Consider the following 26,829-nt stretch of genomic DNA (forward strand, 5'->3'; position numbering starts at 1 on the left):
TAGTGAAAAGGCCTCTGATGTGCTACCTCCCCATAGGCCTACAGACTGTGCTATAGACATCCTTCCAGGGGTGAAACTCCCAAAACCAAAATCATACCCCATGACCCAGAAAGAAGTGAGAGAATTGCGAAACTTTATAGATAAGAATTTGGAGCGAGGATTCATTCAACCGGCCAGGCCTCGGGTTGCAGCACCAGTCATGTTCCGGGAAAAGAAAGATGGCACTTTTTGCTTAATAGTCAATTATAGAAATTTAAATTGTGTGTGCGTGGAGAATGTGTACCCCATGCTTCTCATGAAGGATATGCTTACCCACTTAGCCAAAGGAAAATTCTTCACCAAACTGGACTTACGTGAAGTGTATTACAGAGTGCGCATAAAAGAAGGGGATGAATGGAAAATGGCATTCAATTGTCCCCTTGGTTGCTTCCAATTCCGAGTTCTTCCTTTTGGATTGCAAGGGGCCCCTACAGTTTTCATGCAACTAATGAATGAAGTGCTCCATGAACATTTGTTTAAAGGGGTTCTTGTTTATCTTAATGACATACTTATCTACACGGAGACCATGGAGGAGCATGTGAAGATAGTAAGAGCAGTACTAAAAAAATTACTGCCCGCTGAGCTTTATGCAAAATTGTCTAAATGTGAATGTCATCAAATGAAAATCGATTACCTGGGATACCGTATTTCCTCTGAGGGCTTGGAGATGGATCCCTCAAAAGTCCAGGCAGTACTAGACTGGGCATCCCCTCGCACCTGCAAACAGTTACAAAGTTTCCTGGGTTTTGCTAACTTCTATCGCCAGTTCATTCCCTCGTTTGCTGACATTGCCCTGCCAATCACCAATCTCCTCAAAACAAAAGGAAATACTAAGCCCAAACCTTCCTTACCACTGGAGTGGTCGATGGAGTGTCAGGCCGCTTTTGAAAAGTTGAAGCGATTGTTTGCCGCCAAGCCGGTCCTCAAGCACCCTGACATGGAGTCCCCATTCGTGGTTCAAGAAGATGCTAGTGATGTGGCAGTCGGAGCTATTTTACTCCAAAACAATGCAAAAGGTGAGCTTCAACCGTGTGCATACACATCTTGTAAGCTCACTGAAACAGAGCAAAGATGGGCCATCTGGGAGAAAGAAGCTTTTGCAGTGAATTGGGCTCTCCAAACATGGAGACAATTCTTGGAGGGAGCCAAACACCCTTTCGAAGTGTGGACTGATCATAAAAACCTAGAGGCCCTGAAAACTCCCAGAAAACTATCACCAAAGCAAGCTCAATGGGCCCAATACTTTAACCATTTTAACTTTTCCTTGCGATACATTCCAGGGGGAAAGAACTTCCTGGCTGACACCCTTTCCCGTTTACCTCAGTACAATAGTATGCGCAAGGAACTGGCGCGGCCTGTACTCCCAGTTCAACAACTAGCTGCCCCGGCAATTACCCGTAACCAAGCACAAACCGATGCATCATTACCGGATGACTCACCAAGTTGCTGAAGGAAGCCTTAAACAAGGACGACTGGTACTTAGCCCATTCACACGAGTGTACTCTTCGCAATGGACTGGCTTGGGTAGGGGCAAAGTTGTACATCCCTCTGAGGGAGGTCATACTTCTACGCTGCCATGATGCTAAAATGGCTGGACATTTTGGGTTCATGAAAACCTTACACCTCCTGAAAAGACAATTTTGGTGGCCAGGGCTTAACAAGGACATTGAATCTTATATAGCGAGTTGCCCTGTTTGTGCAGCAGCTAAAAGACCACCAGGAAAGCCTCCTGGTTTGCTTCAAACAGTAGCCCGGCCAGAAGCCCCATGGAAAGAAATATCCATGGATTTCATAGTGGAGTTACCTGGAAGTGGAGGCAATACAGTGATCTGGGTAGTTACGGACCTCCAAACAAGTGCACTTCATCCCATGTTCCAAAATACCTTCTTCAAAAACTTTGGCAAAGCTGTTTGTGCAACACATCTACATACTCCATGGAGTTCCGGAACAGATAATTTCAGACCGGGGGGTGCAATTCACTTCTCAATTTTGGAAAGAGTTTTTGTGCCTGATAGGCTCCACCCAAGGATTAAGCTCCTCCCACCATCCTCAAATTAATGGGGGTTGTGAACACTCAAACTCAGTACTGGAACAATATCTACGATGTTACATTAATTATCAACAAGATAATTGGGCGGACCTTCTACCTTTTGCGAAAATAGCCTACAATAATTCTGTTCATAGCAGCACTGGGTTTACCCCATTCAAAGTGGCTTCAGGTCAAGAATTTGTCCCCATTCCTGAACTCCCTGAACAAAAGCCATTGATTCCATCACTGGCTGAATGGATAGAGCAATTGCAAAGTACATGGAAAATTACATGCAAAGCAATAGACGATGCACATCGCGCACACAAGAAACAGGCAGATAAAAAGAGAGCTCCTGAGAAAAAATTCCAAGTAGGAGATAAAGTTTTCTTGTCCACTAAATATTTGCAAACTACACAGAAATCAAAAAAACTTGGACCCAAATATGTGGGACCATTCCCCATTGTGAAAATCATTAATCCAGTGACGGTCCAACTAGAACTGCCAAAATCTTTGAGAAGAATTCACCCAGTTTTCCACGTTAGCTTGGTCAAACCTGAACACACATCCCCCCTTAGGGCTAATCCTACTAAGCCCCCTGTACCGATCCTCATAGAAGGGGAAGAACATTTTGAAGTTAAGGAAATCCTAGACTCTAGAAAATATAGAAATAAAATCCAATATTTGGTAGCTTGGAAACACTTTCCTCTATCACAAGCAGAATGGGTTAACAAAGAAGATATTCATGCCCCCAAAAGGTTAGCACAATTTTATGATTAGAGGGATGTTCGATCTGTACGGTAAGTGGGAGAGGCAGATATGGCGGAGGGGGGGGCCGTATCGAGAGCTGGAAGCACGTGTTCGATGTCTGAAAGCGATCACGTGCTCCGGCCCCCCAGTCCCTACCCGTTCCTCGGGCGGCCATGATCCTCAGAGCTTGGATCTTCGGCTGATGTTGTGTAATGCCCAGTCCGTGGCTAATAAAGCTCCCCTGATTTGTGACCTTATTCAGGGGGAGTCCGCGGACCTGATGGGCATTACGGAGACCTGGTTGGGTCCAGAGGGGGGGTTCCCCTTGTTGAGCTGTGCCCTCCAGGTTTCCGAGCATTTCATCAGCCGAGGGCCCAAGGTAGGGGTGGGGGGGTGGCGGTTGTTATTAAGGAAGATCTAGAGCTGAGGGAGGCCACTGTTCCTCAGATTGCCGGCTGTGAATCCCTCTATGTGCGGTGGGGCCATAGGAATCAGTTGGGCTTGTTGATCGTGTACCTGGCTCCTTGCTGCGTGACCACAGCCCTGCCTGAGCTGTTGGAGGTACTTGCCGCTGTGGCGGTTGAGACCCCCAGACTTGTAGTCATGGGGGATTTCAACCTTCCATCAGCTGGCTTGTTATCGACAGCAGCTTGGGAGTTCCAGGCTTCCATGACGGCCTTGGACTTGATTCGAGTAAACGATGGTCCTACGCACTTGGGGGGAGGCACGCTGGATCTGATTTATATCTCTGGACAGTGGTTAAATGATCTGGAATTAGATGATTTAGTAACAGAACCAATGTCATGGTCCGATCATTTTCTCCTTTGCCTAGACTTCCGAACCGCCACTCACCATCGCAGGGAGACGGAACCTATACGCTGGTTCCGTCCCAGGCGCCTGATGGACCCGGAGAGGTTCCTGACGGAGCTTGGGCCATTCCCTGAGGATCTGGCCCGCGGCTCGGCTGAGGAACTAGTTGTGGCCTGGGAACAGGCCGCGGCTGGGGCCTTGGACCATGTCGTGCCTTTGCGGCCTCTGACCCGGCGTAGATCTCGTCCAGCACCTTGGTTCTCCGAGGGGCTGAGGGAGATGAAACGCCGGAGAAGACGCCTAGAGAGCACTTGGAGGTCCAGTCGCTCTGAAGCTGATCGGACACTAGTTAGGTCCTACTCTAGGACCTACCTAGTGGCAATGGGGGAGGCGAGGCGTTCTTACGCCTCCACCCTCATTGCGTCGGCAGATAACCGCCCGGCCGCCCTGTTTTCTTCATCAGGAGGTGCGAAACGACCCTTTGCAGGGACGAGCCGAGGAGTTTAGTGGTTATCTATACGATAAAATCGCTCAGCTCCGGGACGGTCTGGACCGAAATTGGGATGATCCAAGCGAGGGAGAGGAGACACGTCTTGTTGAGCCGGTTTGGGATGAGTTTGACCCTGTGGCTCCAGAGGACTTGGACAGGTTGTTGGGGAGGCTTCACGCCACGACATGTTTACTGGACCCGTGTCCTTCCTGGCTGGTACTGGCCACTCAGGAGGTGACACGAGGCTGGCTCCAGAGGATTATCAATGCTTCCTTGCTGGAAGGGGTTTTCCCTGCCGCCTTGAAAGAGGCGGTGGTGAGACCCCTCCTTAAGAAGCCCTCCCTGGACCCAGCTATTTTAGGTAATTATCGTCCAGTCTCCAACCTTCGCTTCGTTGCAAAGGTTGTAGAGAGTGCTGTGGCGCGACAGCTACCCCAATACCTGGATGAAGCCGTCTATCTAGACCCGTTCCAGTCCGACTTTCGACCCGGATACAGCACGGAGACAGCTTTGGTCGCATTGGTGGATGATCTCTGGCGGGCCAGGGACAGGGGGTACTCCTCTGCCCTGGTCCTATTAGACCTCTCAGCGGCTTTTGATACCATCGACCATGGTATTTTGCTGCGCCGGTTGGGGGGATTGGGAGTGGGAGGCACCGTTTATCGGTGGTTCTCCTCCTATCTCTCCGACCGGTCGCAGACGGTGTTGACAGGGGGGCAGAGGTCGGCCGCGAGGTGCCTCACTTGTGGGGTCCCGCAAGGGTCGATTCTCTCGCCCCTGCTGTTCAACATCTACATGAAGCCGTTGGGTGAGATCATCAGTGGCTTCGGGGTGAGATACCAACAGTACGCTGATGACACCCAGCTGTACTTTTCCACCCCAGGCCACCCCAATGAAGTTGTTGAAGTGCTGTCCCGGTGTTTGGAAGCCGTACGGGTCTGGATGGGGAGAAACAGGCTCAAGCTTAATCCCTCCAAGACGGAGTGGCTGTGGATGCCAGCATCCCGATTCAGTCAACTGCAGCCGCGGTTGACTGTTGGAGGCGAGTTATTGGCCCCAAAGGACAGGGTGCGCAACTTGGGTGTCCTCCTGGATGATCGGCTGTCGTTTGAAGATCATTTGACGGCCGTCTCCAGGAGGGCCTTCCACCAGGTCCGCCTGGTTCGGCAGTTGCGCCCCTTCCTTGATCGGGATGCCTTGTGCACAATCACTCATGCGCTCGTTACCTCTCGCTTGGATTATTGTAATGCTCTCTACATGGGGCTCCCCCTGAAGTGCACTCGGAGGCTTCAGTTAGTCCAGAATGCAGCTGCGCGGGTGATAGAGGGAGCTACGCGTAGCTCCCATGTAACACCGATCCTGCGCAGACTGCACTGGCTACCTGTGGCCTTTCGAGTGCACTTTAAGGTGTTGGTTACGACCTTTAAAGCGCTCCATGGCTTAGGGCCTGGGTACTTATGGGACCGCCTGCTGTTACCACATGCCTCCCACCGACCCGTACGCTCTCACAGAGAGGGACTTCTCAGGGTGCCGTCCGCCAAACAATGTCGGCTGGCGGCCCCCAGGGGAAGGGCCTTCTCTGTGGGGGCTCCCACACTCTGGAACGAGCTTCCCCCAGGTTTATGCCAAATACCTGACCTTCGGACTTTCCGCCGCGAACTGAAGACACACCTTTTTATCCGCGCGGGGCTGGCTTAAATTGAATTTTAAATGTTAAATTTTATTAATTTTAAAAGGGTTTTTTTAGTGTATGGTAAATTTTTAAATTTTCAGGCTATTTAAATAAGTTTTTAAAATTCCGTTTTAATTGTATTTTGTATTGTTCGTTTTATTCTGCCTGTACACCGCCCTGAGTCCTTCGGGAGAAGGACGGTATAAAAATCAAATAAATAAAAATAAATAAAATAAAATAAATATGACAAATATCCTCATAAACCCTAACATTTCTCTTTTCTTTTCCAGGATTAACGTCCTTTTTCGAAGGAGGGCCGAATGTCAGCCTCCACTTTATTTTAAGTGTATTTCACCTACTAGACTGTTTTACTATTTTATTACTTCGTTAAAGGTTTTCTTCTTACTGAATGTCTTACATGATTTATGGAGGAGTGGGGAGGTTTGTACTATTGCCAGCATTTGGCTTACATTGCATGTGTGGTGGGGAGATAGTCTTTCAAATAGACGTTTGAGCTGATTTAGCGCGTAATGGGAGTTGCCTGTTTTGCATTCCATCCAGAAGATTGACAGAGGGAGAATATCAGAAGTGAAACTACACGTGGCCAAGGAGGAAGACGACATTGGATTATGACTGTTTGAACTCTAGTGGGAGGAGGGTTCAGGAGAGGATATGACGTCTGTGTTTTTAATATACTTTCAGTTCTGGCTTAGCTTTGTTTGCAATCTGACATGTTTAGTAAAAATTACCAATCTCTTCAAAATGATGGAGTTGGGTCTTTATTTTCTTAAACAGTGATCGGAGGCAAGCTGACAGCCACTACTTAAGCTGCATCAGAGAAGGATGCTCAAAGGCATCAATCTGCCTTGGAAAAGCAGTTTACTATAGCCCAGAAAAGGGCAGAGCAAAGCGAGAGTTTGCCATCTCTTCAAACCTAGCAGAAAATCTTCAGGCAAGGACCGGACCATAAAACCTGAACAAGCTGGTTGGTCACCTAATGCATCACCTGACACGTAGGACATGCAGGAATTGAACCCAGCTCCTCCCTCTGGGTCACACCCATCTGATGCAGGACCCTTACAACACCACAGATCCTCCCATGCTTCTGCCACATTTACGCCTACCGTGGCGGAGCTCCATCCAGAAGGAGGCGCAGGCTCTTCCCTGTCACAAGAAATGTGTGACATGATAACCTAGACCATTTCAAAGAGCATCAATGCTGTCCTCATGCAACAAGGCATTTTCCATCCACCTCAACCGAGGGAACCTCACTCACAACCCAATACAGATTTGGGCCATGCAGGTGGTGAAGAAAGGTCAGAGTCTTATTCTCCGTCCATTTCCCAACATTCAGACATGTCCTATCTTTGTGAGAACGAAATGACTGATTACAATCTCTCAGACGATGAGAGGACCATGTCTGAAAAACTGGCTACCGCAGGTCTGTTTCGTCATGATCTGTTCCCTTCTTTATTGTATAAAGCCAAAACTATGGCTAACATGGGGGCCCTTATTGGACAGCAGGGGGAGTCTTTGGATCCTCCAGATGCCACAGCCTTCCTTTTTACTGAACCAGTCACGGAACAGGAAGCCATTCCCTCACCTCAACTTTTCATTGACATTATCCAACACTAATGGAACCATCCAGGATCCATTGCCAATCCCAGTCACATGGACAGGAAGATGTATACAGTGGAGCAGAAACTGGAAGATCTTCTGAAATTGCCCACCATAGATACTCCTATGGCGAGTTTGGCCTCACCCAATATCCTCCCTTCAGATTCCATTGATGGTTTAAAAGCCGAGGATTGCAGGGCTGAAGTTGCTACCCGCAAGACCCATCATGCAGCTGCCTGGGCCATACGGTCTGCCATGGCAGCGTCTTTTTTTGCCAGAACATCCCTCATCTGGCTTAGGCAAATGCAATCCCTTGCACCACCAGAGGACATTCATCTGAATCAGGACATAAACAAATTGATAGCGGCAGCTGAATATTCTGCAGATGCTACCCTCTCATCTGCTAAATTTGCCTCTCGGGCCCTGGCGTCAAATATCACCTTCCAATGCCTTCTATGGCTCAGACATTGGCAAGCGGACATGAAGTCCAAATGACAACTGGCAGCTGCACCATTCAGAGGAGGCTGTCTCTTTGGAGAGGCCTTGGACCCTGTCCTGGTAGAACGAAAGGACAAAAAGAAGGTGCTTCCACAAGTATACCAGCAGACGGATAGACGGTCCAACTTTCCTTTCCTCAGGCAATCCTTTCGAGCTTCTGCACAAGAATTCCAGAATCTGGGCTACCAAAGATCCTTTCCTCAGCCCGTGGACAGATCACTGGACAGGCAGCCATTTCGGGACCGCTTTCGTCAATCGCAGATCAGATGTCCCTTTCGAGATACTGGCCACTGTCCTTACCACTGAACCAAGTGACTGTCCCGAGGCAGACTCCATTGGTGGTCGCTTGCACCGGTTTGCCTCCGCCTAGCAAGGAACAACCACCGACGCCTAGGTTTTACAGACCATGTCATTTGGTCTTACCTTGGAGTTCAATTCTGAACCTCCCAGAAGGTTCATCCAATGCTCAGTGCCCAGAGAGGCCACCAAAAGTTCTCTAATGGAAGCCGAAATCCAGCACCTCTTGTCCATTCAAGCAATCGAACCAGTGCCCCTTCAATATCAAGGATTCAGCTTCTATTCTATTCTTTTTCTGGTACAAAAGAAGTTGGTAGGCAGCAGGGCCATACTGGATTTAAAGAAGCTCAACCTGCATATAAAATACAAGCACTTCAAAATGCACTCCCTGCACACCATTCTGGGCTGCATATGACAGGGGGATCGATTAACATCTATAGATCTCTGGGAGGCCTATTTCCACATGCCCATCAGACCAGTGCACCGGAGATATCTCCGGTTTTGTTATGCGGGGCCTCACTTTCCGGGCAATGCCCTTCGGACTGTCCTCTGCCCCAAGGATGTTCACGACACTTCTAGATGTGGTGGCGGCACATCTGAGGCACAATCCATTTGTCTACTGTGCTATCTCGATGACATCTTGAACATATCATCATCCCATCATCAAGCACTTCTGGACCTCCAACTCACTATTCAGACCCTTCAAGATCACAGGTTCACTGTGAATTGGGGAAAAAGTCATCTGACTCCCTCCAACTCCCTGGTCCATCTGGGAGCACGGATCAACACTCAGACCTTCTTTGTATTTCTCTCCAAGGAGCATCTGTCCAGCATCCGCACCACTGTACGACAAGTCAGATCCCGTCCACGTGTCCCTGTGCTGCTCCTATCTCAACTACTGAGCAAAATGATCTCTTGCCTAGCCATTGTGCCCTGGACGAGACTTCACTCTCATCCCCTCCAGTAGCTTCTTTTACCTAGCCAAAAAGCCAGCCTCAGCAGCTCCACCACACAGATTCGGGTGTCTCCAATGGTATGCAAATCCTTGGAGTGGTGGACATCATGAGCCATAGAAAAAGGGAACTCCTTGGGAGGCGTGGCCAGCGTCGTGGCAGAACGGTTGCTCACCCCGATAGCTCCAGGGTGAGCGCTGAGATTCCCCCTGGAAAGGGGATCCATCATGGACCATAGCTGCCTTGAAGGGGCAGCGAAGATTGGGGGAGCTGCCGGGGCAAGCAGGGAGGCAGCAAACTCCCCTCAGCCCTGGTCATTTCCCCCCTGACCCACTGGGGAGGAATGGCAGCTGACACCAGCTGCCCCGAAGCAGGAGACGTCCACAAGATTCGGGCAGGAGAAAAAGCACAACTATTGAAAAAGATGTCGAAGCCGGGTGAGTGATCATCAGCTCACAGAAAGGCAGGGAAAGACAAGTTTGCCAATAAACGTTTTACAAAAAACTTTGAATAGCGGCTAATTGAAAAAGGAAATGAAAGTGAAAGGAAATAACTAAGGATACTTAAAACCTGGGAAAGAAGGTTTGGAACCTATCCTAAGAATTCTAATTGAACTGGAGAAAATTAATAATTCAACTATAATTGACTCTGGAGAACTTTAAAGTCCTAATTGATTACTTTAACAACTATAACTAAGAAGAGGGGGTGGAAGGGAAAAGAAGACATAAAAATTGGAATTGATTATGATTTTAAAACTTTAAAAAATGGACTTTGATTGACTTTATCTCCCCCACCCCACTTTGCACAATTTGACTATAAAGGATTACAATGTAACTAATCACGGGACTGAAAGAAAGTTATAAATTGCAACAACTTGAAACAAAGGAAATTTGGCTTTAAAATGGCTTCTTGGCTATTTTGCTAAACTACAGTATAAAGACTGACATCTGAAAGTAGAAGAAGAATTGCAGAAGCAATAATAAATTGAAACAAAGGATTTTGGCTTTAACTGATTTGTGAGATGGAAAGGAGACAAGAAATTGAAACAAATTGAGACAAAGGACTTTGGCTTTAAAATGGAAAGGAAAAGAAAGGGAAAAAACAGATTTGTTCAGGACTTTAAAAATGGATTTCAACTGACTTTGTCTTCACCCCTATATTTTTCATAAATTTTGACCACAAAAGATTATGGTAACTACTTGTGAAGGATAAGAAATTGAAACAAATTGGAACAAAGGACTTTGGCTTCAAAATGGAGATTTTGCTAATTGTGGATTACAACTATAGTATTAAAGGTTGACATCTAAAGGCAGAAGAAGGAAAGCAGGAACAAAGGATTTGACCTTAAAAAGGACTGTTTGTTAACCGTGGACTCTAACTGCAGTGTAAAGACTAACATCTAAAGGTAGAAAGAGAAATGCAGAAGAATTGAAATAAATTGAAACAAAGGATTTGATGACAATTGTGGATTGTAATTGTAATATAAAGACTGATACCTAAAGACTTAGATCCCCAAGAAAAGACTTTTATACCTAGATGTTTGACCTCTAAGATGGATAATAATAAGAACAAGATAGAAAATGATATTAAACAATTATTAGAGTAATTAGAGTAAGTATTAGAGTTTTTAAAGAAAATGTTGGATAGCCATTTGTCTAAAATGGTGTAGGGTTTCCTGCCTGGGCAGGAGGTTGGACTAGAAGACCTCCAGGGTCCCTTCCAACTAATGTTATGTTATTTTATGTTATGTTATGTTATGTGTATGATACTTAAAGGTAAAAGATGATGTTTAAGAGGGGGATACCTTTGTGATTTCAGGGCATTCCAAAGACATAATAAAGCACTTAGATAGTTGATATTTAAGAATTATAGATAAATCTGATAGTTAAGAAAATACATTTTTGAGCACATGCAGTTTGAGCAATGCCTTTGTGATTTCAGAATATCTTCAAGGGAAGACTTTTGTATTTAGAGGGTTGACCTTTAAGATTGACAATATTAAAAATAATATAGAAAATGATACTAAATAATTATTAAAGTACAATATTTAAAGGTAGAAGACGATGTTTAAGAACGAAATGCCTTTGTGATTTCAGGGCATTCTAAGAAATAATAAAGCACTTAGATGGTGGACCTTTGAGAATTATACACAAATCTGATAGTTAGAAAATAATACCAAATAATCATTAAAGTATGATATTTAAAGGTAGAAGATGATGTTTAAGAGGGGAATGCCTTTGTGATTTCAGGGCATTCTAAGAAATAATAAAGCACTTAGATGGTTGACCTTTAAGAATTATACATAAATCTGATAGTTAAGAAAATACACCTTTTGAGCACATGAGGAGGATGGGGGCGAATAAGGAATTTAATAAGTTATGAAAATACAGTTTTTGGACCACACTTAGTTGAATTGAAAATTTGAAGATAAAGCTTGTAATTAGAATATTTGAATATGAATAATGTGTGAGAAATGAGATACTGTTTTTACCTTTCTACTTTCGGTTAGGCCAAAGATAGAAGAGAACTTTATTTTGTTGTTATTTTTTAGGATAGGGAGACTCTTACTTTTTTTAACTTTTTTTTAAATTTAAGTTTGTTCCTTTTTACGTCGATTTTTATTGGAAAGGGATTTTTGATGGGTTTTTGGTTATAGGTCTTTGATTAATATTAGAGGGACAATAAATGGAACAAAAAGCATGGTAATTAGAGTTGATTAAACATTTTCCAGGATAAAGGGATGGAATAAAGGTTTTAAAAGAAAAGGGCTATCACAAATTTGAAAAGGGGAAAATATTGGATAAATGATATAATGAGAGGATGAAATTTGAATCATGTTTGAGTATGTACCCGACTGATATCTTCTTCAACAAAGATTTGTATGTTTTGTTTTGTTTTGTTTAAAAAAACTTGTTTAAAAAAAAAAAGAAAAAAGAAAAAGGGAGCTCCTTCAGGGAACATCCCTGTCTCATTTTGACCACGGACGCCAGCCTGTTCAGCTGGGGTGCCCATCTGCAATCCCAGATAACCCAGGGTCATTGGTCATCAATCGATCTCCCCAATGACATCAACTGGCTAGAACTGAGAGCTGCACACCTGGCGTGATGTCATTTCAAAACCCAATTGTCAGGTCATCATGTGCTGTTGTTGACGGACAACGTCACAACCAAGGGACACATAAACTGCCAGGGAAGAACGCACTCCAAAGTGCTGATGAAGGAAGCAGAAGTGCTGGGATTGTGGGCAGAGAAGCACTTCCTATTGCTACAGGTGAGCCACATCTCTGGTGTGGCCAACACCCAGGCGGATTGGTTGAGTTGGACAACCATCAATCACACAGAATGGCAGTTTCACCCACATCTCTTTCAACAAATCGTGGACAGATTCGGTCTTCCAGTAATGGATCTCTTTGCAAGTCCATTCGATGTGCATCTTTCATGGTTCTACACCCAGTTCCAGACACCAGGAGCTGAAGGCACCAACGCCCTCAGATGCCAGTGGCTCCAGGGCCTATTATATGCCTTACCTTTGACCCCACTCTTATCAAGAGTCATCAGGAAGTTCCTAGAGATGGGTGCAGAAGTCCTTCTTATGGCACCTCACTGGCCCCATCGATCTTGGTTCACGGACCTTGTGAATCTCTCAGTCTCCCCACCATGGAGGATTCCTCCAGACAGGATCTCCCTGTGCCAGGGGGCCATAGTACATCCATTTGGCCATCTGGCACTTGAACGGGAGACCTTACAGAAGGACTGTTTCTCTGGAACAGTGTAATTACCACCATTTTGGCATCTCATCGTCCATCGAAGTCCTGTATCTATGATGCAACATGGGCCGACTTCTGCTGCTGGTGTCTCTGACAACACATCGATCCAACATCAGCAACCATGCCACACATCCTGCAATTCCTTCAGGATGGGTTAGACTAACCCATCCTGCAATTCCTTCAGGATGGGTTAGTGGTCAACACCCTTCGCACACAACTTGCTGCCCTGGCACTCCCTGGGACTGGAGGTGACTCCCTTGCTCGCCATCCCAGAGTACATAGCTTCCTGAAGGAAGCATCCAACCTACACCCTCCACCAGTACACAGATATCCATCTTGGAATCTTTCACTTGCATTACAAGCCCTCACCTCTCCTCTGTTTGAGCCCATGGGCACTACCAGCCTTAAGCTGATGACTTTCAAGGTCATTTTCTCGTAGCTATAACGTCTGCTAGGAGAGTCTCAGAATTAGCAGCACTATCAGTCCATAAGGAACTCTGTATCTTTTATCCCGACAGGGTGGTTCTCTAGCTGGATCCCACATTTGTGCCTAAAATCAACTCCTGGTTATATAGGGCCCAGGAGGTCATTCTCCTGGATTTTTGTCTACGTCCCACACATCCCAGAGAATGACTCTGCCATTCCCTAGATGTACGCAGGGCTCTGCGCAAATACATTGACCGGACTGCCTCTTTTTGATTAACTGAATCATTATTCATCTCTTTTCAGCCTAGCTCCTTGGGCACTAAATTGTCCCCTTCCACCATCAGTTGCTGGTTCAAGGCCTGCATATCTATGGCCTACGACCAGAAGGCCAGGCCCTGACCATCTCACATCACAGCCCATTCAATGAGGAGTGCAGCAACTTCTGCAGCTCAGGCTTCAATCCTTGAGATCTGTAGGCGGCTACCTGGACTTCGCCCTCTCACTTTATCCACAATTATAAAATTGACAAGTTTGCTTTGGTTGAGGCGGCCTTTGGGCAGAGAGTGTTACAGCAGGTTCTTCCAACTGAGAGGACCCTGGACTCTTCCATTTCCCACCCTAGGGATACTTAGCTTGGGTATATCCCACTGCTTGGACACGCTAGGTAGCGCACTAGAGAAGGAACCTTGTGCTTACCTGAAGGTTCTTTCTGGGTGCGCTGCATGAGAGTCTAACCCTTCCCTTTTCCTTTTGACAGGTCCAGGGTCTGGGAGCAAGTGTCTTTTTCTTATTACAGGTATCATCCTCTCCAGATCCAGATCTCATTAACAAACTGGAGCTCCAAAGGAGGATGCAAATTTTAACTCACTCTCTGGCCAATCAGATGAGATTAAACCCACTGCTTGGACTCTCACGCAGTGCACCCAAAAAGAACCTTCAGGTAAGCACCAGGTTCCTTTGCCCAGATGTCAACTCCCATGTGATATGAATAAACTTCAAAAGAATATGAACCCTAAAAATTGATTATGTTCCATCAAGTCATTTTCGATTCATAGTGACCACATAGATAAATTTTAAAATTCAAAATTGTAAGTTGATGTGCAATCATCACAAAATTTCTGAAGACAGCATGGTACTTGTATATCTTCTGCTAGGATTTATGGAACCTTAGGAAAACTGCCTGGAACTACTTGACTGAGTAGTCCAGAAGGACACAATCTTTTGCTTTTTATGAAACCAGCCATGAGCAGATTCTATTTTCAGATCTGATCTAGAGATTCCAGTACTTAAAAATAACACTATGTGACATTAATACCTTGCCAACAATTGAGCAAAAGGGAAAAAGGGAGGGAAGGGGAAAATTTATAAGATATAATTAGGATTTCCAAAGACTGTTCTACTTATACAGTTCAGGAAATAGGATGTGGCCAGAAGTCACCATATCCTAACTGATAGGCTAAATTTGCAAGTCATTCCAACAATAAGGATTAGTTCCAGTGGTGGGATTCAAATAATTTAACAACCGGTTCTGTGGGCATGGCTAGGTGGGCGTGGCTAACTGGTCATGTGACATCTCACAGCACCGGGACCTTCTGCAAGGAGACGGTGCCCATGCACTCTCCCCCGTGGCAGGGAACTGCATGACCGTGCGGTTCCTGGCCAGGGGGGAGAGAGCATTCTCCCAGCTAGCATGGCCATGCAGCTTCTCAGCCAGCATTCAGAGGCAAATGGGAAGCTCCAGGAAGTGCGAAAATGGAGCCACTGGCAGCGAAGCAAGATAGGCAAGCCCAGGGATGGGGGGGGGCAGCTAGTTAGCTAGGCCGTGAGTGCCGCATGTGATGGAGATGCGGCGGAACTAGCCAAGCAAGCCCGGGGACGGTAGGGGGGGCAGCGCAGCGGTGGCAGCCTAGGCCAGCCCAGGAGTCAGCACTCAACCAGAGTTTTCCGGGCAGCAAGAAGGCTGGGTGGACTGGCCCAAGAATCGACTTGACCGGGGCTTGCGGCCAAGGCTGGTATTGACTTATCTACCAGTTTGCAAATGTGAGCAACCACCTCCACACGTACCACCTGCACACATGCAGGACCTTCTGTGCATGCACAGAGCATTAAAAAAGGATGTGATGATGTCTGGGTGGGTGGGCAGAGCCTTCTGCAGCCCCAGCTACTGGTTTGCCTGAACTAGGTAGAACTGGCAGAATCCCACCACTTATTAGGTCTTATATCTTTAAATTAACTCAGGGTTAGAGTAACCAGCAAGTTGACAGAGTGTTTTTGAAGTGATCAAGTATGTCTAAATATTCTCAAACTGTGGACTTCATAATAATAAAAAAATTAAGGAGGACATTTAGCTTTATTTTATTGACTACATCTAGTCCTCAGGTTACTACAACAATTTCTATTGCTAAGCAATGCAGTAATAAAACATACTGTCCCTTGACTGAATTGTTTAGCAACAGCAATCTCAGCAGTTTCCCTTTCCCCACATTAAGGGAGGACCACACAGCGAGGCACATCACCTGAATACTCTTGGCATTGACAAAAATCATCATTGGTCAATCACAAAAGGCAGGTTTACTTGGAATAGTTTACATCCTCCCATATATCATTAATAACCTCAAACAACATATGCCTATCCCAACTTTTTGGAAGGACTTTATAGACAAAAATCCAGTCTAAATATCTGGCTGACTGTGCTACCATAATAATTTATTAGACTTGCATACTGCTTGACTCTTGGCAGCTTACAACAAACAAACAAAAAATTATAATAAGAAAGTCCCAATAATATTATCAGGTCCTTTAAATTCTGATATGCCCACTACATCACTTTACTGTTATTGTTAATACCAGAGAAAAATAATGTCAAAAGGTCTGTCATGTCCCCTGTCGAATTTGTTTACTGCAGGGACAGCTCAGATCACTAACAATTTTCTTCATCTTCAATAAAATTTAGCAAATAGTGTAGCAAACTTCATAGTTGATTGTTCTCTCTCCTTTAATTTATAGGATTGGCTGTAATGATGATGGTCCTTGTCCAGAAATGCCCAAATGTTGCTTTTTCATATTTAATGTGAAACAGTTCAGATAATGGAATTACTGTGATGTGATAAATGGAATTAGTGAAAACCAAAATTAAAATCACATGACTTGCAACTCTGACACTGTACATGTAATAACTTTAATACTTTGCTGCAGGTTTAGTGAAAGGGGAAAGGGTGATGTGAAGCCTTTTTTACATTAGAAACCTATTCAAGGTAAAGACACTGATGATAAATAATTAGATAAGTAACAAAAATAAAATGGTGTATATGTTTTGGCTCATGAACTGGCAATAAAGATACCAGTTTGTCAAGGTCATAATAAGGTAGTTCATCTTTCTTACCTGAGCAAGATCTTCAGTACAAGAGCATCCACAGGGGACAAAAAAGTCCAGATGGCAGCCACAACTATGCAATAAAAATACCACACCTTTTTTACTTGTGTTGTGCATGCATAACACATAAAGAAGAAACAAACCTTCTGCTGCATGGTTATAGCTGCCAACTTGACTTTCTTGACATCCCCACCCTCTGCACACACTCCTGTCTGAGTAACAAAAGAGGAAAGATAAAATTCACATGTTTTCATTGTGGGACATCTCTAGAGATGAGGGCTATACATAATGCCTTACTCTTAGGAGTAGATGTTTTTCCTCAATTGCTTACAGGGTGTCCCTTTGTTCTGGAACTGCCACTTCTGGGCAGTTTTTTTTGAGAATCAACATGATTTCATTCTTTTTGTTTGTTTTGATTGAGCCCTTCAAAGATAAGTCCATATGGATATGATAAGACAGAGTATAAAAAAGAATAAACAAATACATATAACTAAATTGTGGATATAAAAATGAATGGATATTATAGCTTTATCATGCATTAGCTGTGAATAATTAAATGTACTTACATATTAAAGCAGTGTTTGTCAACTTAGCAACTTTAAAATGTGTGGACTTCAGCTCCCAGAATTCCACAGTAAGCATGCTGGGAGTTACTCCATACAATTTAAAGTTATCATGGTTGAGAAAAATTGTATTAAGGCACTGAGAGTTACTGTTGAACTTACACTGGAAATTAATATCAAAACTAGGGTCAACCCTATAAAAATTACTGTGTGGAACTATGCATTATAGTAAATTCAGACTTTATTATTAAAAAATAGTTATGATTTAGATAACCCATCAAACTGAAATGTAAGTTCTATGCAGAGATAAACCCAAATATTGGGTGTGGTAATTTAAAGAAAGGTCGCATGTTGTCCATGTCAGTTTTGCTTTTAAGATTGGAAGTTATCCTAGAGTTGAAGACTCTAGCTTAGCCATCCTTCCATGGGAGATGTAATTCTTCAATAAAGATCTTCAGTTTTCTAACCTGCTTTATATGCTTCGTTTAAACTAGTTGTCTAATGTGCAGAAGGCATGACTCTTGAGGATTTTGCCTGGGGAAAAATGTCTTTGCTATGCCTGCAATATAAACAGAATATCTTTTCTTTTTATTATTTTTCTGTCCATTTCTCTTCCAATGGAAAAAAGAAGGCTTTTATTACAGATTTCTAGTGCATTCCTATCTGTGTTTGCTTAGAAAACTGTTCTGTTTGAGGAGCTCCAGAAATATGTTGGTCATGAAAAATATAGATAGGCAGAACCTTTGTTAAGGAAGCTGAAATATTGCAAAATTATTGTCACCTTTTAAATTTTGAGAAGATTTAAAGAAGACACTGAAGGAAAAATGTGGGGGGGACAAAACACATTTGATTTTTTTTTTAGCTACAGCAGAAGTTTTATTTTTTGATTTTTTTTTACAAAAGATGAAAGCTCAATATTTATTTTTAAATGGATGAAGAAGAGGTAACCAAAGCTTCAGTCCCTTCTTATTTAAAGCAATTTTATCAAAAACTGATTCCAACTTAATTAATATTGGAGAAAACGGTCACTGAACGAACTTTATTTGTGAATAAATAAATATTCTAGAAACATCTTTGCCATTATGTATTAGCATAAGGAACTCAAATGTGGAACAGCCACCTTCCTCAGGTTCTGTAAGGCCTAAAAGCTGGACTGTGCTTTCTACACAATTGGCAGTATTGTGGGGAAGTAGATTTACAACTTAGGTGTATCATGATCTAATATATTCTTCGGCCTTCCTCACCTGACATCTAGGATGAGGGAAGCATGAAATAATGGTTTATTTTTTTCCAACATATCCTAATATTCTTCTTGTTTTATAGAATGATATGATTATGTTCTCCATCTTCATGTTCTGCCCGAAGGTTTAAGAAGTTTTAAGTGACATAAATTTTGTTTTACAAACTTAACTAGTTTAATTAAAATATTAATTTAATTGTATTAATTTGCCAAATGTTCAGTATCAAACTAAAAAAAAAGGATGGAACCATTTTAAAAATGTAGAAATGAATGCTAATTTTCATTCTTAGACATCTGCATTGAACATTTTCCTTTTTCTAATAATTATAATCAGGGGTGAAATCTAAAAATTTTCACTACTGGCTCTGTGGGCATGGCTTAATTGGCGGGTGTGGGCATGGCTTGGTGGTCATGTGACTGGTGGGCATGGCCAAGTTGACATCACTTCTTTGTCCTTTGTGGAACTACAAAAAGAAGATATACCAATTATTTCATGCAATCAATACTTAAATAATAAGCAAGGTACACCAAACAGTAAGAGGTACACAAATACTTACAGAAGAACAACAAAAGTATTGTCTTCAACGACGCTTCATGCACCAAGGATAATAATGACCTGCAAGGAGATATACCATGATAGACAAATTTAGCCATTTAATATGTATTAAGAATAACAGAGATATACCAAACAGTAAGAGGTACACAAATACTTACAGAAGAGCAATAAAAGTGTTGTCTTCAACGACACTTCATGCACCAAGGATAATAATGACCTGCAAGGAAATATATCATGATAGACAAATTTAGCCATTTAATACATATTAAGAATAACAGGGGTACACAAAACAGTATAAAAAACAGTAAAAGAGGTACTTACATACTTACATAAAACTTAGTCGTCTTTAGCTATGAGATGTTTCCACATAGCTATTTCAGTGGCACTCTCCTCACTTCCACTTTTCTTGCACTTGATGTGCGGATCATTGGCTGAGCGATGGTGTTCTCTGAACCATTTTTTTCACTGCCGGAATAGGGTCCCATTTTGGAAGAGGTAGTCCAGTAACGCTGATGGTCATGAGGTTGGTTAGATTGGAAACGGCTAGGCGACTTCTGCTCTCTGAACATATCAGGTTCATTTTCGAAAAACCCCTTTCCGCTTCTGCAGAACTCACTACAATTTTTCTGACAATATCTTTTGCTTTTTTGATACTGTCAGGAATTGCATACTTCTTTGAATCTTTCAAGACATTCTCCACAAAATCTCTGTAGTCATTGATGTCAATTTTGTAGTTGAAAATGTCACTAAATGTGTGCAGTTGTTCTTCAGCTGCTGCCCATGGACTGACTATTTCCTCAACATCCCAGTACTCTGGCACCAAAAACTGTAGAAACTGTAGTTTATTTGTGGTTTATTTGTAGTTTATTTATTTGCAGTTGGTTCCCAGTTTTTAAATGCTCACAGTCCATCAGTCATTTACACAACTTTTTGATGATACTTTGTGAGTCTTTCTCAATGAAGACCAACAAATCAATTGTTTTCTATGAACTTTATATTCCTGAAGGTTTCTGAGGTAATTAGTCCTTCAACTTTTCTTTCGTATGGGCCCTTTTCCTTTGTTAAAATGCCTTTATTGATCTTCTCACCAGTTTTTCAGCTTTTATTATGTCCGTGTTGCGTGCTTGCAGTGCAGTTGAAAGAAGTGAAATTTTTTCCAAAATATCTATCAACGCCAAATCATTTAAGAAATGTTTATTTTCCAGATGGGCAGCCATACCCAAGTATTTTGCATTTGCATGAAAATATTGATGTAGCACAAGATAAGCATGCCACACAGCTATGGTTGGCCTTAAACTACAGGCAGTCCATCTTGGCCCAAAAACACGACCAATTCTTATGATGTTAATTTCAAATTCTTCAGATATTTCGTCAAGTTCTATCCAGTTTTTATGTGATTGCTGGAAAATGGAGCATATCTAATCAATAAAATTTTTAAAATCATTTACTTGCAAACAGTTTTGAACATTTTAGAAGTGGTGGCAAATTGCATTTCACAAATCTTGTCCTTTGCTTTTGTTATGGCTTCCTGCTCAGCTTGTTTGACGTTGTCTCTACAAATGGTGTGCGATTTCGATACAAAATGTTCTCTCATTTTCTTCCGTAGAGACGTCTGGTGCACTTCCTTGTTTTTCCCAGCTGGCTCAATCTTGAAAAGTTTCCACTCTTTGCTTACATGAATACCGCTCTCCATTGCAACACCATGTTTCGCACAGTATTACAATCTAGTTTCTTGTTTGAAACTTCTAACCCGTCATACTTCTCTTGGAAGTAGCTGTACTGTTGCATGGTCCAGCAGTCTGGAAGAATGGTTCCGATTTCAGGTGCGGCGGGTGACTCTATACTTGCTTTGCTGTTTTGTCCGGTTTCAGGTGGTGGCACTTGTGGTGCTGGGGATGGTTCTTGTTCCACTTCTCCTGGTTGTTGTTCAAGTTTTGGTTTCTTGGCCAAGAAACCCATCAAAGTCTGTTGCCTTTTCATCCTTCCTGTTAAAGGCAGCAGCTACTGCAAAAAGAAAAAAAAGGAGCTTTGTTAGCTGATGAGAGTGAAACACTACAGAAACACACCAAATCTCAGAAAGCTGCAGAAATATTTATTTCATTTTTATTTTTAGATAAAAGCAGCTAAATTTAAAACTTCCTAAACTACAAATGAAAAAAAAAAACCCAATTAATTAAGGGGCCGTGGTAGCTCAGGCTGTAGAAGCCTGTTATTAAAACACAGCAGCCTGCAATTACTGCAGGTTCAAGCCCGGCCCAAGGTTGACTCAGCCTTCCATCCTTTATAAGGTAGGTAAAATGAGGACCCAGATTGTTGGGGGGGGGCAATAAGTTGACTTTGTAAAAATATACAAATAGAATGAGACTATTGTCTTATACACTGTAAGCCGCCCTTAGTCTTCGGAGAAGGGCGGGATATAAATGTAAATTTTAAAAAAAACAAAAAAAAACTATTTTTTTAAAGCTCCCCCAAAAAATAAAAAAACCTTACCCAGTTGAAGGGAAAGGGCAGTGTTGTGACCCAGGTTCCTGGACCCGGACTCCTGGACTCGGATGATTCAGAAAGTGAGGGAGAAGACCTGGCAAGCCCTGCTTCTCTTGAGCCCTCTCCCTCCCTGGCACCCACTCAAAGGGAGCAGGAGGGGCCGGCAAGGCCTGATTCTCTGGAGCCTTCTTCTGATTTGGCAACGCCCCAAGAACAGTTTTGGAGTGATGCAAGACTGCGCAGATGTGACCGGCGCGCACAGCAGAAGCAGCGTTGGGATAAAGCCAAGTAATGATTGTCATGCAGTGACATCTGCAGAGACTATAAATAGGAGGCGGGACTTCCTGGTTTTTTGTCTTGGACAAAGCAATGAATTTGCGCAAGCAAACTGTATCAATGGAGGGAAGAATATATTCGTGAGTAATTCTGGCCTTATCTATAATTTCCTCGTTATCTCCAGAAACTTGGCAGGCCCGTGGGTAGACGTGGCCAGGACATCTATCTATGTAAATAAAAGGAGAAAAGGAGGCCTCTGACTGACTCTTTGCTGGGAGTATTGGGGGGAGGGAAACAGAACATTTTGTCCAAGACCCCGACTAAAACATCTTCCACCAAAGATGGACCAGCAGCAGGTACAGCAGCAGTTACAGCAGCTACAAGCGGCTAATCAACAGCTCCAGCAGCAAGTGGCTCACTTGGCAGGCCAACTTGCTGCCGGGAATGTGCCTGCAGCCCCCCCCATCCTCCCACTCCTCCTCCTCGTCGCAAGTGCCCGATAACCGTGCCGGATAAGTTTTCTGGGCAGCCTGAGATGTTCCCGACCTTCTTGGGACAGTGCCAGCTCTACATGGCTATGCGGCCAGAGGATTTCCCAGACGACCGGGCTAAGGTGGCCTTCGTGATTAACCTTCTTTCCGGCTGGGCTGCTCGATGGGCCACGCCCCTCTTGCTCCAGGACAGCCCCCTGCTGGCGGACCAACAGCGTTTTTGGCAGCACCTGCGCACCATGTACGAGGACCCCATTCGAATGCTGACGGCAACCAGGCGCCTTAAGGAACTCCGTCAAGGGAAACGCCCCCTGCAGGAGTACATCGCCAAATTTCATCTTTTGTGCCAGGACTCTGACTGGAATGATGCAGCGCTGGTGGATGTTCCAGGAGGGACTCTCAGAGGAATTGCAAGACGAGCTGGCCCGCGTGGAGGCGCCGCGGACCCTCGACAACTTGGTGCCCCTTTGTCTCCGCCTCGATGCCCGTCTGCAATGGCGACCGTCCCGTCGCACCCCCCGGGACCCGCCGTCGACATCTGCACCCCCACTTCCTGCACCACCAGCACCACGTTTTGTAACCGCTGCGGAAGAGCCCATGGAGTTGGGAGCGGCCAGACCTCGCCTGACAGCCCAGGAGCGGAACCGGAGGCGCCAAGGGGGATTGTGCCTGTACCGTGGGGAGCCCGGCCACTTCGCCGCTTCTTGCCCCAGAAAGCGAAGTGGGGCATGCACGCCGATCCCCGAAACACAGCGTGACCAATCGGGAAATGGAGCAGGCCCGACCTCGGGGAAACCCTAGGTCAGGCACGTACTAAGCCCCCACTGGACGTTGCGGAAGTAGACTCTGGGCCCCCTCGGCATCTGATTCTGGACACACGGATATGGTTGGGGAACCAGTCGGACAGGCTCCAGGCGCATGCGCTGGTGGACTCAGGGGCCACAACAAACTTTATGGACCAGGCCTTTGTGACCCAGTTTGCGGTCCCCATGGTTCCGGTGGACCCTCCGATGCGGGTAGAGACAATTGATGGACGAGAACTGGTGTCCGGCCCCATTAAATTTGCCACCCAGCCTTTGCGCCTGGCTATTGGGGACCATGAGGAGGCGATCCAGTTTTATGTGTAGCTGGGAAGCCCCTCGTCGGGTGAAGGATGTTCAGCACCTGCTGGGCTTCGCCAACTACTACCGGACCTTCATCCCGGGCTTTGCCACACTGACGGCTCCACTTACCCAGCTCCTCAGGAAGAAGGTTGCGTTCCGGTGGGGTTCCCCGCAGCAAGAAGCATTCACCGCCCTCAAGAAAGCCTTCATCACGGAACCCGTCCTGAGGCATCCCGATCCGCTCCGACCTTTTGTGGTGGAAACGGATGCGTCCAATGTGGCTATCAAGGCTGCATTCGAGGCTTCGCAACACCATCTGGAGGGGGCCCGACATCAGGTGGAGGTCCGAACGGACCATCGGAATCTCAAGCACCTCACCACAGATCGGAAGTTGAACCAGCGGCAGATCCGGTGGTCGTTGTTTTTTGCCCGGTTCAACTTCCGCGTGACCTACATTCCCAGCGGTCACAACCGGAGGGCGGATGCCCTGTCCCGCAAGCCAGAGTACCTCTGCGCCAAGGACCCCCTTCCTCCACGGACAGTGCTGCCGGCAGAAGCTTTGGCCGCAGCACGGGAACTAGTGGACTTGTGGGCCCAGGTGCGAGAGGCGCAGCGCCAGGACGCCTGGTCGCAGCAAAGGAGAGCGGAGGTGGGCCCCGCGTCTCCTTGGACCTTGGAGGAGGACTTACTCAAGTTTCAGGGGCGATTATATGTGCCCACAGGACCACTCCGAGCCCTCGTCATGACCCAGTGCCACGACAACCCTGCAGCAGGACATTTTGGGTTCTTCAAGACCCTCCACCTGGTGACACGGACCTTTTGGTGGCCCCGAGTGCGGCATGATGTACATGCCTACGTGACATCCTGCGTACCGTGCCAGCTAGCCAAGGCCGCCACGGGGGCCCCTCCCAGGCTCCTCCAGCCCTTGCCGACACCCGACAGACCCTGGGGGGCGATCTCCATGGACTTCCTGACGGACCTGCCGCCGTTCTCTGGGTTCACCATGGTGCTGGTGGTGGTGGACATGCTCACCAAGATGGCACACTTCATCCCATGCTGCGGACTGCCCACAGCTGCAAAAACGGCCCGTCTCTTTCTGCAGCACATCTTCCGCCTCCATGGTCTACCGGACAGGGTGGTTTCGGACCGCGGAGTTCAGTTCACAGCTCGCTTCTGGAAGAGCCTGATGGCCACGTTGGAGGTGCAGGTGTGTCTGTCATCATCGCACCATCCGGAGACCGACGGGGGTACAGAGAAGGTCATCGGTATCCTGGAACAGTATCTCCGTTGCTTCATCAACCAGCAACAGGACAACTGGGCCGATTACCTGTCCCTGGCGGAGTTTGCTTTTAACAACTCTCAGCACACCTCTACTCAGATGACCACGTTCTTTGCCAATGTGGGGTACCATCCGCGGCTCTTCCCTCTGGCACCACCGGATTCTCTTGTTCCCGAAACGCAGACCTTCCTGACGGAATTGCATGCGGTCCAACAGTTGGTACGTCAGCAGCTGGATCGGGCAAAGGAGGACTACAAACGGTCCGCTGACCGCTCCCGACGGGCAACGCCCCCGCTGGCAGTTGGAGACCGGGTGTGGCTCTCCACCAAACACCTCCCGTCCGACCGCCCGGTAAAGAAGTTGGACCACTGATTCATTGGCCTGTTCCCTGTCGAGGCAGTCATCAACCCGGTAGCCTACCGACTGACCCTGCCACGATCCATGCGGATCCACCCCGTCTTTCACCGGTCCCTTCTGGTTCCTGAGGCCACACCGAGTCCCCTTCGGTGCCCAACAGCACCCGTCACTGTCGCCGAGGATGGGTCGGAGGAATACGAAGTCCACAGCGTACGAGACTCCCGCTGGCTGAAGGGTCGTTTCCAATATTTGATCGCGTGGAAGGGATACGGGACTGATTTCTCCTGGGTAGATGCCTCCGACATTCATGCCCCTGACCTGGTGCAGGCCTTCCATGAGCAGAACCCAGCCCGACCGCATCCCGATCGTCAGCACCGGGGGAAGGGCCCTGCGGTGAGGGATAGTGTTGTGACCCAGGTTCCTGGACCCGGACTCCTGGACTCGGATGATTCAGAAAGTGAGGGAGAAGACCTGGCAAGCCCTGCTTTCTTGAGCCCTCTCCCTCCCTGGCACCCACTCAAAGGGAGGAGGAGGGGCCGGCAAGGCCTGATTCTCTGGAGCCTTCTTCTGATTTGGCAACGCCCCAAGAACAGTTTTGGAGTGATGCAAGACTGTGCAGATGTGACCGGCGTGTGCAGCAGAAGCAGCGTTGGGATAAAGCCAAGTAATGATTGTCATGCAGTGACATCTGCAGAGACTATAAATAGGAGGCGGGACTTCCTGGTTTTTTGTCTTGGACAAAGCAATGAATTTGCGCAAGCAAACTGTATCAATGGAGGGAAGAATATATTCGTGAGTAATTCTGGCCTTATCTATAATTTCCTCGTTATCTCCAGAAACTTGGCAGGCCCATGGGTAGACGTGGCCAGGACATCTATCTATGTAAATAAAAGGAGAACAGGAGGCCTCTGACTGACTCTTTGCTGGGAGTATTGGGGGGAGGGAAACAGAACAGGCAGGCAGATTCAGTTGCTCACCGATGAGATCAATTGCAGGCAGGCAGATTCAGTTGCTAGCAGATGCAATCGATTACAGGAATTGCAGCAAGTGAAGGAAGGAAGGCGTTTCAACCAGCAGCTCGGGATTTGGTCTAGAGCGAAGGTAAGCAAGCTGGAGGCCGGGGGGAAAGGTGGGTGGTTAGCCAGGCCAGGAAGGCAAGCACGGGGACACGGGGACCAGGAGGGGGGTAGCACATGGTCCACAAATGATCCCTGGTGGCTGTGTGAACTATGTGAGCCCAGGAATGGGGGGGTGGCATGCTAGGCCGCAACCGGTGATCCTTACCTTTTTTGGCGAGGCATCCAGGTGAGGCGGCAAGGCGTACAGGCAAGGTGAGGCGAGGTCCGAGTGGCCAGGTATCAGCAAACTTCTGGGTGAAGTAGCTGGGCCACATAGAAAGGGGAACTTATATAGGCCGGGGGTGGGGGGTGGGCCGGAAGCGCCGAGTGGCGGGAAAAACCACTGGTGAAAGTGGAAGCACCAAGTGATGGGAAAGCAGTGACAAACGGGCAAGCAGACGACCGGGTGATTTGGGGGATGAGCGGGGGGGGGGGATGAGCAGGGTGCAGGGCCAGGGATTTTTGCTACCGGATCGGCTGATCCAGTCCGAACCAGGAGCATTTCACTCCTAATTATAATAGATTGGAAATAAAAATTAATATACATGTGTGTCCCAAATAGATATTCCCCTTACTGTATAACATTATTTATTTTAATTATTTGTCAAGATCATATTAGGTAATATATATAAGTAAAAGCATGAA

The 26,829-nt window shown here is 45.9% G+C and overlaps 1 protein-coding gene across 3 annotated transcripts in view; it reads left to right on the top strand.

The window, feature by feature from the left end:
- Positions 1-26,829, top strand: part of QDPR (quinoid dihydropteridine reductase) — a 236,801-nt gene that overhangs the window by 166,097 nt on the left and 43,875 nt on the right. The window contains exon 7 of one of the 3 annotated variants that reach the window (XM_058193641.1): positions 6,078-6,444. The exons of 1 other annotated variant lie outside the window; for it this stretch is intronic. In XM_058193641.1, coding sequence (XP_058049624.1) covers positions 6,078-6,306 — 229 coding nt within the window. In that variant the 3' untranslated portion in view covers positions 6,307-6,444. Of the gene's footprint in view, positions 1-6,077; positions 6,452-26,829 lie in introns of those variants that run through there. One more of the 3 variants, XM_058193644.1, reaches the window with a different exon arrangement.

Source organism: Ahaetulla prasina, chromosome 8 (assembly GCF_028640845.1).
Source record: "Ahaetulla prasina isolate Xishuangbanna chromosome 8, ASM2864084v1, whole genome shotgun sequence".
Classification (NCBI taxonomy): domain Eukaryota; kingdom Metazoa; phylum Chordata; class Lepidosauria; order Squamata; family Colubridae; genus Ahaetulla; species Ahaetulla prasina.